The sequence below is a fragment of the Motacilla alba genome, chromosome 15 (genome assembly GCF_015832195.1).
Source record: "Motacilla alba alba isolate MOTALB_02 chromosome 15, Motacilla_alba_V1.0_pri, whole genome shotgun sequence".
Taxonomy (NCBI): Eukaryota; Metazoa; Chordata; class Aves; order Passeriformes; family Motacillidae; genus Motacilla; species Motacilla alba.
This window is the reverse complement of record NC_052030.1, coordinates 9,211,998-9,229,398: the sequence shown is the minus strand read 5'-3', so window position 1 is coordinate 9,229,398 and position 17,401 is coordinate 9,211,998. Positions and strand designations below refer to the sequence as shown.

Sequence of the window (17,401 nt, the reverse complement as noted above, 5' to 3'; positions counted from 1 at the left end):
TAGGAGCGGAGCGGCCGCGCCGATAGCGCCCCCTTGTGGCCCGGCGGGGTAGAGGGGGCGAAGCCCGCGCGATTAATAATTAAAATTTAAATATCAAATCAACACTTTAATGGTGTCCGACATCGGGGGTGGAGGGGGACATATATTAACTCTGCAATAGCCTCTGCAGGGTCGGGGACGGGGGGAGGGCACACGCACCACAAAGGCTCTGCAGGGCCAGGGGGCTGTTCCTGACCCCGGGAATTGGGAACGGCAGGAGCAGGGCGGCTCTTCCCGATCCCAGGAATACGGAACAGCGGGGATGGGAGGGCTGTTCCCCACACCGGGAACGGGGACCAGATCACGAGACACAAACGCGATGTCCGGAGTCCTCCAGCCGCGGCACGGGGAATTTCCCGGCCCGGGATTCCACAGCCGCGTTCCCCACGGAGCTGGGACCGGCCGGGGACGCTCCCGCCGCGGAGCACGTTTGGCCTTTGCAAATAAATGCAAATACATTCCTGGAGCGCAGTCATTTGGCAACAGTAGGAGCAAGCAATATGCTTGGAGAACAGATTTCCACGGGCCCACTGCACACTCGTCCTTCTCGGGCAACAACAGGCCATTGGCAGCGTTCTGGAAGAGACAAAACACAAACCTCAGGGGCAGGATCCCCTCAGGGACAGGATCCCCTCAGGGGCAGGATCCCCTCAGGGACGGGATCCCCTCAGAAGCAGGATTCCTTCAGAAGCAGGATCCCCCTCAGGGGCAGGATCCTTTCAGGGACAGGATCCTTTCATGGACAGGATCCCCTCAGGAAGAGGATCCCTTCAAGGAAGGATCTCCTTGGGAAGAGGATCCCCTCGGGAGCAGGATCCCCTCAGGGGAAGGATCCCTCCAGAAGCAGGATCTCCTCAGAAACAGATCTTCCTCCCTCACCTCAGGGAAGGATCCCCTCAGGGAAGGATCCCCTCAGGGAAGGATCTCCTCAGGAAGAGGATCCCCTCGGGAAGAGGATCCTTTCAGGGGCAGGATTCCCTCAGGGGCAGGATCCCTTCAGGGGAAGGATCTCCTTGGGAATAGAATCCCTGCAGGAACAGGATCCTTTCAGGGGCAAGACCCCCTCAGGAATAGGATCCCCTCAGAACAGGATCCCCTTAGGTACAGGAACTCCTTAGGAACAGGATCCCCTAGAGAACAGGATCCCCTAGAGAACAGGATCTCCTTGGGTACAGGATCCCCTTAGGAACAGGATCCCCTTGGGTACAGGATCCTCTTGGGAACAGGATCCCCTTGGGAACAGGGTCCCCTCAGACCAGCACAGCAATGCCCAACTGCGGGTTTAAAGCCCCTGTGACACAAAAAATGGCCAGAAAGGAACCAATTCTCAGCCCAGGACAAGGGGACACACAATTCCTGATCTTCCCTCAGTGCTTCTGATCTTTTTCTAGCCCAACCATCTGCTTGTACACAGAAACTTGCTCTTAAAGGATCAGTTTTAGTACCAAGAATGGTATTTTATGCTTTAGCATGGAGGAAGAACACATCCAACACATCAACAGTTGTCTCTGGAGCAGCAGCCCAAGGCAGCAGCTTTGTTTTCCATCATGTTTTCCTTTGTTTTCTATCCCCTTCCTCAGGTCCATGGCACGTCTTTGGAGGCAGCTGGGGAGCAGCTCAGCTCATCCACACATTCCATGTGTCCCTGCTGCCCGCGGGGACGGGCTGCAATAACCCTCCCAGGCGGCTGAGTTTCATTTTGCAGCTTTCATCCTGTTCCCAGAGCTCAGGAAAAGAATTCCTTACAAATGGTCCCACACAGCACCATTGTGTGGGAAGATCTGAGGCGACTGTGAAGGATCTCTGGCACCAGGAGTGCGCCTGGAACCCCAACTGATCCACAGAAATCACACAAACCAAGTGCTGGGCCTGGAGCAACGCAGGCGGATTTGCCCAAATCCCAAAATTTAAGTAAAGAGTCTTACCTGGAAATCATTCATTTTCTTAGTGAGAAGATGACGTGTTCTGAGTCACCTGGAAGAGCCCCAAAAGAGAAGGGTCAGCTCTGAGCCAGCATTCCCCAGGGAAGGCAGCAGGGACCAGGTACCCTGGTGTGTCCCAAACCTCCAAACCCTCAGGGTACAGGGCTCTTACCTGCAGGTGACCTTTGAGATTGGCCGGTGTTTTATAATCCCCCTTTAAAACCTGTGGGAAAGAGAACCTGGAGTGACCCCCTGGGGCAGTGGAATCACCTCTGGGTCACTGCTGTCAGCATTTCCAGCCTTCCCAGGGGAAAGTGCTCTGTCCTGCTCTGGGCCCCTCTCTCCAAAACAGATATGGAGGGGCTGGAGTGTGTCCAGAGAAGGGAACAGAGCTGGAGAAAGGGCTAGAGCACCAGGAATAGCTGAGAGAGCTGGGAAAGGGGCTCAGCCTGGAGAAAAGGAGGCTCAGGGGGGACCTGGTGGTTCTGCACAACTCCCTGACAGGAGGGGACAGCCTGGGAGGGGTCAGGCTCTGCTCCCAGGGAACAGGGACAGGAGGAGAGGAACCTGCATCAAACTGTGCCAGGGGAGGGTCAGATTGGACAGCAGGAGGAATTCCCTCATGGAAAGGTGGTCAAGGACTGGAAGGGGCTGCCCAGGGAGGTTTGGAGTCCCCATCCCTGGAGGTGTCCAAGGAATGTGTTCCATGGGTGGGGATCGGGCAGAGGTTGGACTCGATGGTTCTGGAGGGCTTTTCCAACCTGAATTACTCTTCTGTGATTCTGTTTTCCCTGTGTGAGTCTGTTTCCCCCCTGCTCCATCCCAACCCGGCTCAGGAGCTTCCCTTGCTCCGGAGGGCTCTGTGAGCCCCTGGCCTGTCCCCTCCACGGCAGTGCCACTCACTCTGTGCGTGTTGTTGACAACCAGGGGGTCGGGGTGGCCGTAGTTGGGGGGGTTGGCGTAGGGGTCGTAGCCGAGCCTGGCGAGCATGGGGGCGATGTGGGCCATGTCCTGCAGCACGTCCCCCGGGATGTGCCCGATCCATTTGGATAACGCCTCCATGTTCACTGGCTTGATCACCTGGTCTGTTGACCTCTCTATCCTGGGGAAAAGAAAGGAAAAAAACAAAAGACACAATGGTTGGACTTCATACGTGTGCTGGGCTCACACACAGCTCGCTGCCACCTCCACAGAGAACCACAGGATGGGATCTTAAATCCCATCGCGTCCCACTCCCTGCCATGGGCACAGACACCTTCCACTATCCCAGTTAGCTCCAAATCCTGTCCCACCTGGCCTTGGGCACTTCCTTGGATGGGGTGGCCACAGTTTCTGTCCCTCACAGCCCTGCTCTGGGGAAGCAGACCCTGGCAGGGGGTTCCACAGCCTCAGAGACTGGGTCCTCCTGTTTAGAATCATGGAATTATTAAGGCTGGAAAAACCCTCTAAGGCCACTGAGTCAAACCATTCCCCCAGCACTGCTAAGGCCACTACTGACCCATGTCCCCAGCTGCCACATCCACACAGCTTTTAAATTCCTTCAGGGATGGTGATTCTACCACCATTCTGTTCCAATGCTTAATTACCCTTTCAGGGAAGGAATTTGGTTTTTTATCCAACCTAAACCTCCTCTGGCACAACTTGAGGCTGCTTCCTCTTTTCTTACAGGAGGGATCTATCCTGCACTGCGACAGGGGGTTTCACCAGGACACCTCTGCTTATCAGAGGAAAACAAAGTAAGATGTGTGGGCTGTAGCACAGATACACCAGGTGACCCCTATGAATATTCAAAATCCAATCTAAGCAATCTGGACCAATTTACTCTGAGCAAACAGGGAAGTAGAGCTGGCTGCACTCCCAGGGCATCCTGGAAAACTGGAGCAGCTGCACATCCCCCTGTGGCTCCTGTGCCCTCACCACCGGGGCACCAGCAACTGATACAGAGACTTGGATAATTCCCTTACACGGCTGATTAAATTTTGCTAAGCCTGACTTAAGCCTCCATTTAGAAAAGAAACAGCATTAAAAGAGGAAAAGAAAGTGGGAGAAGGCAAACACCCCCCCGCACACGGAGAGGGCAGGAGGGAGTGCTGGGTGTGCCTCCACTGAGCAGGTATTGCTCTTATTCTGCAATACCAACCCCGGACCTGGCAAGAACTGCAGCTCATCATCATTAGCAGCACAGCTAATCACACCAAGGAGGCATCTGAGGACGGGTGGAGAAAGAGACATTAAAGAGCTCACGTTTCAGAGCAAGCAGGTCTTTGCAAATTAGAGACTGAAATAATTTCTGCAGTGTCAAGAGAGATTAAACAGTCACCTGCTCCTGAAATCCTTGCTTGACAAGCTGTTCTGTGGAGTACAACAGATTGGGAGCATTAAAGCCATCTCTTACTCGGGAACACAACCCCCCCCTGCAGTACAATGTGCTGTCCCTCCTCGCCCAAAATCACACGCAAACACCAGCCACGCAGCTCTGCCCCCAGTTTTAGCCTGCTTTGTGCAATGATAAGCTGGGGAAGGAGCCGAGACTCACTTGGAAAGGGACACGCCGCCGGGTTTCCCGATGAGCTCCTCGTGGTGCAGCACCGTGTCGCTCCAGGAGATGTCCAGGAACCTCATGATGTTGTGCATGGACTGCTCGGGGTGCAGCACCAGCTGCTCGTAGTAGACGGGCAGGCAGCGGGCACGGCCGATCTCCAGGCACTGGGAATACATCACCTCGATGGCCTTGTTCCACTTGGTCAGGCAGTCCCTGTAGCTGTTCAGGTCGAAGCCGGCGATCGTCACCTTGCGCGTGATCATGGAGTGCACCGAGGCGCGCCCGTCCCGCACCATCAGCAGGAACTTGGAGTTGGGGAACAGCCGGGACAGGTACACGGAGGACTTGAGCGTGAAGGGGTCCTTGTTGCACAGGTACCTGGCGGGCTCGCCGTGCTTGGCGATCACTTCCAGGATGAAGGCCTGCATGGCCGCGTCCAGCACCTGGTCCGTCACGCCCGCCTCGTCCAGGCGCATCTTCTCGCGGCCGGACTTGGACCAGGCCTGGCGCATGGCCAGCACGCGGGGGATGATGCGGGTCTCCTCCCCGCAGCGCACCTCGGGGTGGGCGTCCAGCATGGCCCTCATCAGCGTGGTGCCGCTGCGGGGGACGCCGCCGATGAAGATCAGGGGCATGTCCTTGCTGTACCGGTACTCCACGTGGTTGGCGTCCACCATCACCAGCTCCTCGTTCTCCGGCCTCATCAGCCTGTGCCTCCTCTCGCTCAGGACCTGCTGGCACTCCAGGACCTGCTGCCCGAGGTGCAGGGTCACCATCAGGGCCGCCACCGAGCCCACCAGCAGCAGCACCCTGCGCGTGGTGACCCGCATCCTGCTCTCCTGGGCGCAGGCTGGGGGCTTCAGCTCTCTGCTAGCGAGTGTCCAACCCCACGGGCATCTGCAAGAAAACAGCGCCGTCAGAGCAGCGATGGGATGCTGACACCATCCCAGATTTCATCACCTCCTTCACTTATCAGCACCTCCTTCATTTATCAGCACCTCCCAGGCTTGGCGCCCTACACCCAGCAGGTAATTAAAGTCTGCCTCAGTGCACACCCACAGAGAGAATTTCTGCACTGTGCTCCCAGAAACACAGGTTTACAGCTGGAGCAAAGCTCCAGGAATGTTTTGGAGAGGAGGGGCACTGTATTTTCAGAGACTCCATAAAACAAAATCTTTACAGAGAGCCTGCTCCGTCCCAGATGAAGCCCAGACCCAAGCTGAGGTTATTCCTCCCAAAACCGAGTCAGCACTCCGGCGCTGCTCACCTCCCAGCCACCTGCATCCTCCCTACATTTTGTTTTGTTTAACCCTGCGGTTACAGGGGAGGGGGAAGCTGAAGTAAGAGGAAAACAAAGGCCTCTCATGCCAGCTTTAAGGGTCTGAGTCAGGAGAAACCGTTAGAATGAAACACTGAGAAATTCCACCACCTGAGAGTGAACAGCCACACGCAGCGTTCACCACCCTGCCCTGCCTCGGGAACTGACCTGACGGAGAAATCCGTGAAACTTCATCTGGCACCGAGACTTCTCGGGGCTTCCCACGGCTCGGCAGGACATCCAGCAGGAAGGCTGCAGCCTCTGCGAGTGCCCAGCTCAGCTGCGTGCCCAGAGGGACTCCCGGGAATGCTGGCACCGCTTCCCGCCCCCTCCCCCCGTCCGCCCCAGTTGCGAGTGCAGGTTTTGCAATCCTCCCCTGGGCTCACCCCGGGATTTCCAGTTCTTTGTGATTATGTGGCCGGGGCAGGAGCTGAATGGAGTGGAAGGAACGGGCCGTCCATGGATTCTGTTTTGCTGACAGGCCAAAGAGCTGCTCCAGAAAATCGTTTCCCCCCACAGCGAAGGAATACATTGTGCAGCAGCCCATGCGGAGCAGGGAGCAGGCAGGAGAGAGCCTGGAGCTGGGCAGCTTTCCTGCTCCTCCTGCCAGGCACTTAGGGACTCGCTCTGCTCCCCCTTCCAGTCCCTGACATCCCACTCCACCATGCTGGACTCCACCCACTGGCTTTTATCCACCCCTGCCCAGGCAGTGCCTCTCTGCCAGCCCAGGGATGCCCTCCCACAGCCCAGCAGCACAGCAACATCACCACCAAAAGTATTTTTGTGGCTCTTTACTCCCTGATCCGCCCTAACCAGCTGCTTGCTAACACACCTGAAGCTTAACAGCCTCAACTGCATCCCCAGGAATGAGATAAAGTGGGTGGATTTCTTGGGATGTAGATCAGAGGGACACTCAACAGCTCTGGCATTTTTGCAGCACCAAGCAGAGTCAGAGCCATTAACAAGACAAGTGCTGCTCCTTCCTGCTCTCTTCATCTGTTTCTGTCATGTAAATATATTCAAATATTCACCCCAAAATAATTGCAAATGCCACAAGACCCATTTCAATGGATGGCAGAGGAACAGGCAGGATTTAGGGCCAACTGGAATAATTAGGGCGATGCAGACCAAGACAGGCTAATTAGCAGCAAAGGCTGCATCATGAAAGGAGGCTGGAGCACAGAAGTGCTCTGTTCTCCAGGAGAACCAGCTCACAGGGAGCAGTTCCCACCGAGATGCTCCAGCAGCTCCGGCCGAGCTGTGGAGGGAACAAAGGGACTCTCATATTGTGTTCCACGGGGCTGCCAGCTGTGCCAGGGGAGGTTCAGGTCAGACATCGGGGGAATTTCCTCATGGAAAGAGAGGCCAGGCCTTGGCAGGGGCTGCCCAGGGAGGTGGTGGAGTCCCCATCCCTGGAGGTGTCCATGGAACGCATGGATGTGGCACTCAGTGCTCTGAGCTGGTGACAAGGTGGGGACCGGGCACAGGTTGGACCAGGCTGGATGGTCTGGCAGGGCTTTTCCAACCTGAATGATCCTGGAATTCTGGGAGTCCCTGGGGACTACCCTGCCTGTCCAGCAGGCAGGGACAGAGCCCCCACTGCTCCCACCCAACGCCGCCAGCATGGGAAGCTCCCACTCCGTGTGGGGAGTGGGAAAGGCAGGTCCCACAGGAGCATGGCTTCTCCCCACTGCTGAGCTCTGGACTCTGGCTCTGCCTCTGCATGGCAGCCCCTGGGCCTGGGAGGGCTGGAGTGGGACAAACCTCTCCATTGGGATCACCCCAATGTGCTGGGAGGGCTGAACAACACCCAGAGCGTGTCTGGCTGCGGGCCGGGGCTGACCACAAACGGCCCAGCTGGTTCTCAGCTCTTTTGTGCAATTCTCCACTGAGAATTTCCTAAAATTTATGGACCTCATTAGTCTGTGAGGGAAGACGGATGGGTCATTTCCTCCCCAGCAGACACTGTGCTGGAATCAGGGTGTAATTAGGTGCAGGGCTGTCTGAGCAGAGACAGCCCTCTCAGAGACACCACCCTTTCAGATGCCCAAGCTGGCTCTGAGAGCTTCCCACTCCAGCAGGAATTAGGGAGCTCTCAGAGGCTACTCTGGCAGGGAATGGTGACATGGGAGCAGAAAGCAAAGTGCCAGCAGCAATCCAGGGCTGAAGCCCCTGAGTGCAGTGTGCACACGGCAGGACAGGGATGTGACACAGGACTAGGGGCTCTGTCCCTGGCCAGCATCAGGGGCTAAGGCTGGTTAAAAGGAGAAAGCTGTGGAGGGAGACATGTTGTGGCAGTTTTGTGCTCCCCTTGGGATGCCTTTTGCAGCTGCAGTGTGCCTGGAGCTCTGGGCTTTGTGACTTTTAAAACCCTAACCCTAGGCGTAACCCTAACCCTATCCCTAGGCAGGAAAAGCAGCCTTGGGCTAAGGCTGGATCCAAAGCTGTGGAGGAAGCCATGTTGCGGCAGTTTTGTGCTCCCCTTGGGATGCCTTTTGCAGCTTCAGTGTGCCTGGAGCTCTGGGCTCTGTGGTTTTCAAAACCCTAACTCTAGGTGTAACCCTAACCCTAGGCCGAGCGGTAAAAGCAGCCTTGTAAGGCTGGCACCCAGAGCGTGGGGGAGGGTGGGAACCAGGGGGGATGTGACAGCAGAGTGACAAGAGGTCCTACAGGCAGCAAGTCTTCCCTGTTCCCATGCTGATGGGACTTGAGCATGAACAAGGCTGACACTGCGTTGTGCCAGCTTGTGAAAGCAACACAGGATCAATGGGGCACCCGTGGTGGCGTGGACAGATGTGCAACATCATCAGACAGATGTGCAGCACACTCAGCATCCCAGGGAACCACACATCCAGCTGCTCTTACCTTCTCCCCTTACGGTCATTGTGCTGCTAGTTGAGCTCCATGCTGAACCCGTGGCCACCAAAACACCTGATGGGGAAGAGAAGCCACAGTGTTGATTTGTTTATTTAGCACACGGATCTGCTCTCCTCCTCAGCACCTTCTCCTCCTCCCCACAGCCTCCTCTGAGCCCCAGGGAAAGGTGTTCCTGCTGGAGCTGGTGGCCCCAGCTCATGGTCAGCGCTGGCAGCTGGACTTGGCACACCTGCCCTGGGACACCAGCACTGCCCACAGAGCACAGCCAAGCCAGGACACACAGAGGGAAGCAGCAGGACGGCTGCTCTTTTAGGAAATGCAGCCTCCTGGAAGGGAGAGGCCTCAGGGGAACCCAAGCAGCCTGGATGTTTAAAGCCCAGGGGATGACAATCCAGCTGGGCACAATTCCAGCACACACCGACCAGCACAACAGCCTTGACCAGAGGAAGCAGCTCCAGACTCGCCTGCTGCAAATGCTGAAATCAGGCACACGTCAGACAATGACCAGAGCCCCCAAATCAGGGACAGTGAAAGGAGACAGAGCCCAGAGGACCTGCAGGCCTGGCAGGACCTCCTGGCTCCATCCCAAGGAACAAAGCTCTCCCCAGTCTCACCACCTGCCATGGCAGCAGCACCAGCCCCGCACAGCACGGAAATCCCTCTAGGCTGGGAACCAAACACTGGACACTGGGTTTCCCACAAGAACTGCTCCATGCCAGGGAGCCCAGCAGCCTTGGCTGAAGCCATCCTGCAAGCACAGAGCATCCTGGGGACAGTCTGGGACACGGAGCTGCAGCAGAGCACCCCGAGGGGCCAGGACCTGGCCAATCACCAGATGTCACTCTGCTCCCAGGACCACAGCAGGGACATGGGAGCATCATGGGGTCACTGCTGCTGGGACATTCCCAGTCAGCTCCCCCTGGCTGTGCAGCAGGTCCTGGCCTCACAGGATGTTCCTGAGAACATTTCCAGGAGTGACACTAATGGCTATTCCAGTCTCCTCTCGTGCCATCGAGTGTCACCAGCCCCTCTGCCTCAGCACTAAAGAGAAGCCAGAGGGAAACTCCACCCAGCAGGAACTCTGCAAGGGCTTATCCGCAGTGCAGGCGCTTCCCTGCGAGGCTTCCTGCTCAGCCTGGCCTCCATGGACTACAGGATTCCAGCTCCACGGAGCAGCAGCCGCATCCCTGGATGGGCTTCTGCAGTGCCCCGAGTGCTGAGGGGCTGGGACAGAGGTGGTCCAACAGCCCACCCGACTCACCCCGCTGCGGAAAGGGCTCCAGCTCCTGCCTGGGCACAGACACACGGACAGACACACAGACACGCACTTGTTTGTGACTTCCTTCCTGATGCTGTGCAGGGCGTCACCACCAGCTGGGCTCCAACAGCAGCTCTGACCGAAAGCCCGACCAAAAGCCCTGAGTAAAACCCCTGACCTTGGCACCTGCGCTGGGAACGGGTAAAAACCACCCCCGGCACAGCCCAGAGCCGGCACAGCACCCTCAGCAGTGAGGAAGCACCATTTGGTAAAGTGTTACAAACAACCACAGAAACAGTTCCTATGAGAAGCCCCATATGATCAAAAACTGTATTTTTCTTTAAACCATTCCCAGAAATGAGTGTCATTAAGTGCAGCCTCCCCAAAACACGTAAGTGTGGCCTGGAAAATTTGAGCTCAATTTGTTGGTGCTTGATAAAAGGATGAGGATCTGCAGGCGCCCTTGTGGCGGAACAGCAGCAGAAACTGTGGTCAGCAAGAAATGTCCCAACATATCCCACTCACATCTTTACAAATCAGCAATATTTAATTACTGAATTGATAGTCTCCAGTTCATTTACAAAAATAAACACAGCTTGCCCGAGGGCCACTGCTTCATCCCAACCTGAGCTCAGTCCAACGCTGGCGCTGCTGATGGCAGCTCTGCTCCTCCTGGATGCTCCTGCTGGCACCTTGTACAGCACATTTCCAAACACTTCCCAAGTATCTCTCTTAGCAGGACTGGAATGTAGCGTGGGGCATGGAGCGTGGGGCCAGCCCCAGTCTCCACCAGGAGCACACAGAGGCACCACGGGGGTGGCTGTGGTCACCGAGTGCAGCGCCAGCCCTGTTGCATAACCTCCAGCTCGTGCTCCTCCAACCCAGCAATGCACAGCCCGGGATTGATCCCACGGGACACTGGGAACAGAGTCCAACCCACCCACCCCAGTGGTGGGACAGGGGCTCTGCACCTACCTCTGCTGCAGGTGTGGCCCTAAGCCTTGGAGAGAAGGTATGAAAATTAAGCTGCAGCACTCAAAAAAAAAAAACCCACAACAAAAAAGAAGCTGCTGTCAGCCACCACGTGGCAAGAGCAGCACCACTGAGAGCAGGACGGGTTTGGTGACTAAAACTGAAGCTGCACTGCAGGTCATGAACCCAGGGCATCCACTGGAACAGAGGCCAATTCCAGTGAAAACACAACCAATCCCAACAAAAACACCTGGGGTCTGGAGCACTTTGGAGTTCTGTGTCCCTTGGAAAATCCCCAAACAGCACTGACAGCCCTGTGGTTTACACTTGCACCGCCACCGTCATCCCAGGGAAAAATAACAGTCAAAAGAGTTCAGGGATGAGTGTTCAAGCAGCCACCTCAGCACCCAAACCACGCAGAGGCTGCTCCAGCTGCATCGCAGCACCCAACAGGCTCAGGGGGCAAAGGGGAATTCGTTCTCACTGCTGAGTACTGAGAAAAATAAACCAGCAGAACCTGCTGCCCCGAGGATTAAGGCAGCGTGTGCCAGCTTCCAACACTTTCTGGCTCAGAAGAACCTGCAAGGTGAGAGCCCTGAGCCACACCAATCATTCCAGCCGAGCATCGCAAAGAGCCCAGCCAGGGATAGGGGCACTGTGTGCCAGGCAGCTCCAACAGGCTCTAAATCACATCAGCAGAGAATCCACAGACATTTCACAGCACAAACACACTGCTGGTTTATCGCCTCAAGGCTGTTATGATTAGCAAAACATTTTATTATCCTGCTCAGTGGTACAGTGTTCCTCAAACAATAAAAAATCCCACCAATTTACAGTAAGTCCCCTCCGCCCACCCCTCATGGCGACAGCATTTTATCATCGGGAGATGGAAGCCTCAGCATTCACCCTGCCAGCCTCGCAGGGACACGGCCTTCAGCTCAGAGTGGCAGATTAATTATGGAATGGCCAAGGAGAAAGCTGCTGGCAGGACACAGGGATGGAGGCACCGACCCACTGCCCAGCACCTGGCACCGTGTGCCCGCACCGCAGCAAGGCTCAGGCACGTCAGACACGCTCGTGCTGAAATGGGACACGAGCTCTGCACTTCAGAGGGAGCTCCTGACTTTTAATTAACCCACAGAGCTTCACCCTTCCTCAATTACTCTGCAGTTGCTGCCTCAGGGGGACAAAGGCAAAGCCAGCACAGGTCCACTGATGGTGACACTCCCACGTTGGTTCCCCTTGTGGCCTGACCAATGGCTCCACTGTCCTGCTGGAGGAAGGAGCTTTGGGAAAGCACCGAGCTCTCCCCCAGCTCCTCTACCCCAGAGAAGCTGTGGCTGCCCCATCCCTGGAAGTGTCCAAGGCCAGGCTGAATGGAGCTCTGAGCAACGTGGTCTAGTGGAAGGTGTCCCTGCCCATGGAAGGGGGGTGGAACTAGAAGATCTTTAAGATCCCTTCCAACCCAAACCATTCCATGATTCTGTGACGATTCTATGATTCCTCTCCATGCCTCTGATCAGGTCCCTCCAGCTCTCACCCCTCATCCAGGTACGTCCTGGGGATCCCCACAGGACAGGGGCACTGGGCGAGGGGAGCCAAGGGTTGCAGCCCCCCTGTTCAGTCACCACGCTTGATGTAAACACAGCTCTTCCCTCACAAAACTGCACAAATATTCCCTAGCAGGAATGTGGGTGGTCAGACCCTGCCGTACAACAGGGAGGAAGAGAAGTCAGAGGAACTGCTAGAAAAAACACCAAGTATCTTCAAAAAATATTTTCCCAATCCACACGCCAAACCCTAAGCTCCATTCTTGCACACACAAAGATCAGGATCTGCAAATAAAAAATTGTTTCTGCAAGACAAACCCCAAAACCTCAAATTTGCTTAAGAAACAAAATCAAAGTGTTTTATTTCCCCATGCAGCAGCAGCAGCAGCCCTGGAGGCACTGCCTGAGGGCAGGGCAGGGCAGGGCAGGGCAGGGCAGGGCAGCAAGGATGGAAGTGCCACTGCTCACCCTGCAGGCAGGGAGAGGAGAGGGGACACTGCTCCCCATCTTCCCCAGGTCCTCTGCTCGTTCTTGTCCTGTTTCTTGCAGCTCCCTCAGGAGCACAGTCCCAAGCACAGGCCAGCCCCAGCATCTCCAGCAGCGCCCAGCCATGCTCAGCACAATGGATGCCATAAGGCAAGCATTTGGCATCTCCACAAAGCCAGAAACTTTGGGAAGCACCAGCACCCACTCAGCAATGTGTGTTTGTGGTCTCCCACTCCCAGCCCCAGCGAGGACAAGCAGTGACCACTCCCAAGCCCTGGCAGGGGTGAAGTCCTTGTGAAACCACCGATGGAAGAAACGGAACCGGGTCCTTCCGAGCCTGTGCCGCCGCTGCCTCGTCAGCCAAAGCACCCTGCACGGCACATCCGAGCGCCTTCCTGTCTGCACCAGCCCAGCCGGAGCCCTGCTCCTCCTCTGCTGCCTCTTGCATCTGCAATGCTGGGCCACCAAGGCCCGTGTCCATGCTCTGAGTGCCACCCGGCCATGCTGGCTCACAGCCAGCTGTTATCCTGCTCCCCTTGCAGCTCAGCCACTGCCGGCAGCAGCTGCTCGCACCACAGGATCCCTCCCAGCACCGAGCAGGAACAGGAGTGCTGGAAAAGCTTCCCCTGCCCCAGCACAGCAGCCTGTGGCTCCAGAGCCAACGTGCCCGTGGCCATTCCTCCGTGGAGAAGCACCTGCCTGCTCCAGCCCCTGCAGAGCCCTCAGTCTCAGTCTGGGGTCACTGCCTGGGAATGCACGGTGGGAAGCAGCCGCTTGCTTCACTTCCGAGCGCTGCGTGTTGAGCAACCCCCGCTGCTGCTCTTGTTCGATGTCCCTGGGAGGGGACAAGGGGCTCCTGTGGCAGGGCCACCCTCCTGCCTGCACCCACACCATGAGGCACCACAGCACAGACCAAAAGGGGGCAAAAAGGCATCGTTCACCTTGAGAGGGGAAATCTTGGAGAGAATTCCTGCAGGAATAGTGGAGGCAGACAGGGCTTGGAAAACAGAATGAACCAAAGCAGGCAGCCAACACCAGGGCAAGCTTCTCCTGGGTTCTGTGTGCCCGCTGCCTGTGGAATCTGGAGGGAAACGTGCTCAGGTTCTGTGTGCCTGCTGCTTGTGGAATCTGGAGGGAAACGTGCTCGGGTTCTGTGTGCCCGCTGCCTGTGGAATCTGGAGGGAAACGTGCTCGGGTTCTGTGTGCCCGCTGCCTGTGAAATCTGGAGAGAAACGTGCTCGGGTTCTGTGTGCCTGCTGCCTGTGAAATCTGGAGAGAAACGTGCTCGGGTTCTGTGTGCCTGCTGCCTGTGGAATCTGGAGGGAAACGTGCTCGGCCGAGGCAAGAGGCTGAGGTTCCTCAAGGCATCACAAATTCATCACAAGGCACATCTGCACTGTGCCAAATAAAACCACCTGCTGGGGGTTTGTTTTTCTCTCTCCAAAAATCTTCTTGACAGTCCCCGCGTTTTAACAGCGCTCCTGCCATCCCACACATCCCCAAAGGCTCAGCGTACCCGTAATGCCAACTGCCTTTGGAAAAAATCTCCTTAAAATAGCAACAGAAATTACTAATACTGTTTGTAAAACCTACAGGCAGAGGATGGCCGTGGCATCAGCCTGCCCATGCTGGTGAGCCCACCAGCGTCCTGCAGAGACCCCAGGTCTCAGCCTGCCACATCCCCCCACAGTGAAGCCCCCCAGTGCCAGCTGCTGTGGAGGACTCACACAGTGCCCAGTTCAGCTGCTGTCCCCCAAATTCCAGGTTGCCTTCCTGTGACTCCACACAGACCCTGGGCTCCCCTCAGGCTCTGCAGCACAGCTGCTCCTGTGGTGCCACATGCAGCAGCCTCAGGGCACCAGCTGCCACTGGCACGCGATGGCAAACCCCGCTCGCAGGCGCCCGCATTGGCACTTGACAGCTCCCCACGAGCAGCCTGCAGCATTCCCCCAAAATACAAGGCAAATCTGGAAACCTGTTGGCACCAATTGTTCAGATCTCCCCACTCACCGTTGCTCGGTGCCTGAGCAGGAGGGAGCAGCACGGCTGCGCTGAGAGGGGACTCCCCTCCCAAAACCGAGTCAAGCAGCCGGCGGGGCCTGGCACGGGGAGGCGTCTGAAGGGGTTTCAAGCTGTGAGATGACTTTTGGACAGAGCCTGAGCATGCAAACAAACACAGAGAGGGACAGAGCAAAGGCCTCTGTGATGCAAACCATTCCCTGCCTGCTGAGGAGGGCAGCCCAGTTCATGCTGCTGGCCCCAGTGCCAGCAACTCCAGCCACGAGTCCCATGGAACTTGAGTTGGACAAATCGTGGATGTCACATCCCTGCCACACAGGGCACAGTAACAGACGGGCACTGCCAGGAGAGTGCCAGTGCTTTGCGTGGCCTGCAAGGTGCCAACGCAGCTGCTCAGGAGCCCGTCTGCACCCCCTACCAAAGGACCCACAGCCCACAGCCACCCCCACCTTGGGGCTGCCAACACCTCTCAAGGCTCAGCAGAGGCTGATGCTGCCCGAGACCTGCAGATGCAGCCTCTCACTGGGCACCTGCCCTGCCCAGGCCACCACGCTGATCCTGGTATAGCAGGGCAGTCCCAGCCCTGGCTGAGCTCTGGACACCTGGATGGACGGACAGCCCCGGCCCATGGGTGCCTCTGTGTATGGCAGTGCTCAGGTTATGGGGGCACAGCTTGGTGCTGGGCTGCCAGAGGGGTGCCATGGGAGCAGGGAGAGGGCACCGTGTGGCAAAGAGCAGAACGGGAGGACAAAGGTTGGAGGAGGACCCTGCGCTGAGCACCTTGTCCCACCTGCCGTGCATCCTGCACTGTGTTCTGTGCCCTGAGCACCCTGTGGGCACCTCAGCAACCCTGCACTGCGCTGAGCATCCTGCACCCAGCACCACTCTCTGAACTGAGCACTGAGCACCCTGCACCGAGCATCCTGTCCTGGGCACCCAGCACCACTCCCTGAACTGAGCACTGAGCATCCTGCGCTGAGCACCCTGCACCGAGCATCCTGTCCTGGGCACCCAGCACCACTCTGAGCGCTCTGCACTGAACACCCAGCACCGAGCACCGCTCTGTCCCCAGCACCGCACACCGAGCACCGCTCTGTGTCCCCAGCACCGCACACCCAGCACCGCTCTGTGTCCCCAGCACCGCACACCCAGCACCGCTCCGATCACGCCTCACCGCCCGGCGTCCCCAGCACCGCGCACCCCCCGCACTGCGCACCGAGCATCCCCCGCCGCTCCGTTGGCTTCGCCCGCGCCACCCACCGAGCCCCGAGCCCGGTACCAGGCACCGCCCGCCGCGCAGCCCGGCCGCTGTCACCTGCCGGCCGGCGCGGCTGGGGGGACAGACGGCAGGGGCGCAGGCGGAGCCCGGGCCGGGCCGGGTCGCTGTCCCCGCTGTCCCCGCCGCCCCCGGTCCCCCCCCGCACTCACCGGGGCCGCCGCCGGCCCGGAGCGGCGCGAGACGCGGCGACGTCACGCGCACGCGGGGCCGGGATCCCCGCCCGCCGCTCCGCGCGTGCGCCGCGCGCGCCGGGCACCGGGCGACACCGGGGGACCGAGCCCGGGACCGAGCCCCAGCCCCTGTCCCTGTCGCTGCCCGTGCCGGTACCGGCCCCGGCCCCGCAGCCTCGCCGCGAGCTGCCGGGAGCGCTCCGCGCCGCGCTGCCGCGGCCTCACCGTTATTCCCGGTCCCCGTCCCTGTCCCGGTGCTGCCTGTGTGCAGCGCCCCGCCGTCACTGCTATCGCTGTAATTAATCACCGCCGTCGCTAATTAGCGGCGTGGGAGCGCAGGGGAATGCCGCCCGAGGTGCCCCACCGGGAGCAACGGGACGGGAAGGGGGAATGAGGCTGGAGGGAAGCGCCCGGTGGGGAGGGACAGCATCCGAGGGGGAAAAAACTCCTTGAAAGTGAATCGGTCTTTGATTGACTGCAATTTCGGCTGTTAATTAGTGCCCAGGTGGATTCCGCGGACAGGGACCCTGGACCCCTCGCAGACCCCGATCCCGCAGGCGTGGACTGAGCCAGGAGCCCGCCCTGGTTCCGTGGACCGAGCCCGGATCCCGCCCTGATCCCATGGACAGAGCCCGCAGCCCGCCCTGGTTCCGTGGACAGAGCCCGGAGCCCGCCCTGATCCCATGGACAGAGCCCGGAGCCCACCCTGGTTCCACGGACAGAGCCCGGAGCCCGCCCTGATTCCATGGACAGAGCCCGGAGCCCACCCTGGTTCCACGGACAGAGCCCGGAGCCCGCCCTGATCCCATGGACAGAGCCCGGAGCCCACCCTGGTTCCACGGACAGAGCCCGGAGCCCGTCCGGGTTCCATGGACAGGGCCCGGAGCCCGCCCTGGTTCCGCGGCTCCCGGGGCACCCCGAGTCCCCCAGCTGAGAGGGTCCCCAGGGGGTTGGTGGGGTCGGGCTGTA

The 17,401-nt window shown here is 58.3% G+C and overlaps 1 protein-coding gene across 7 annotated transcripts; it reads right to left on the bottom strand.

Annotated features, from left to right (window-relative positions):
- Nucleotides 1–93: 93 nt before the first annotated feature.
- TPST2 (tyrosylprotein sulfotransferase 2) lies at nt 94–16,582 on the bottom strand. Of its 7 annotated transcripts, none has more exons than XM_038152850.1 (7): nt 16,412–16,582; nt 8,687–8,752; nt 4,498–5,400; nt 2,865–3,063; nt 2,134–2,184; nt 1,965–2,013; nt 94–615 (listed from the first exon to the last, which is right to left on the bottom strand). In XM_038152850.1, exons 3-6 carry the CDS (start codon nt 5,331–5,333, stop codon nt 1,984–1,986), a joined length of 1,116 nt encoding a protein of 371 aa, XP_038008778.1. In that variant the 5' UTR covers nt 5,334–5,400; nt 8,687–8,752; nt 16,412–16,582; the 3' UTR covers nt 94–615; nt 1,965–1,983. The 7 variants fall into 7 exon arrangements, with proteins under 7 accessions (XP_038008778.1, XP_038008781.1, XP_038008780.1 ...); XM_038152853.1 differs by lacking the exon at nt 16,412–16,582 and adding an exon at nt 16,299–16,343; XM_038152852.1 differs by lacking the exon at nt 16,412–16,582 and adding an exon at nt 16,200–16,285.
- Between the last annotated feature and the right edge of the window lie 819 nt (nt 16,583–17,401).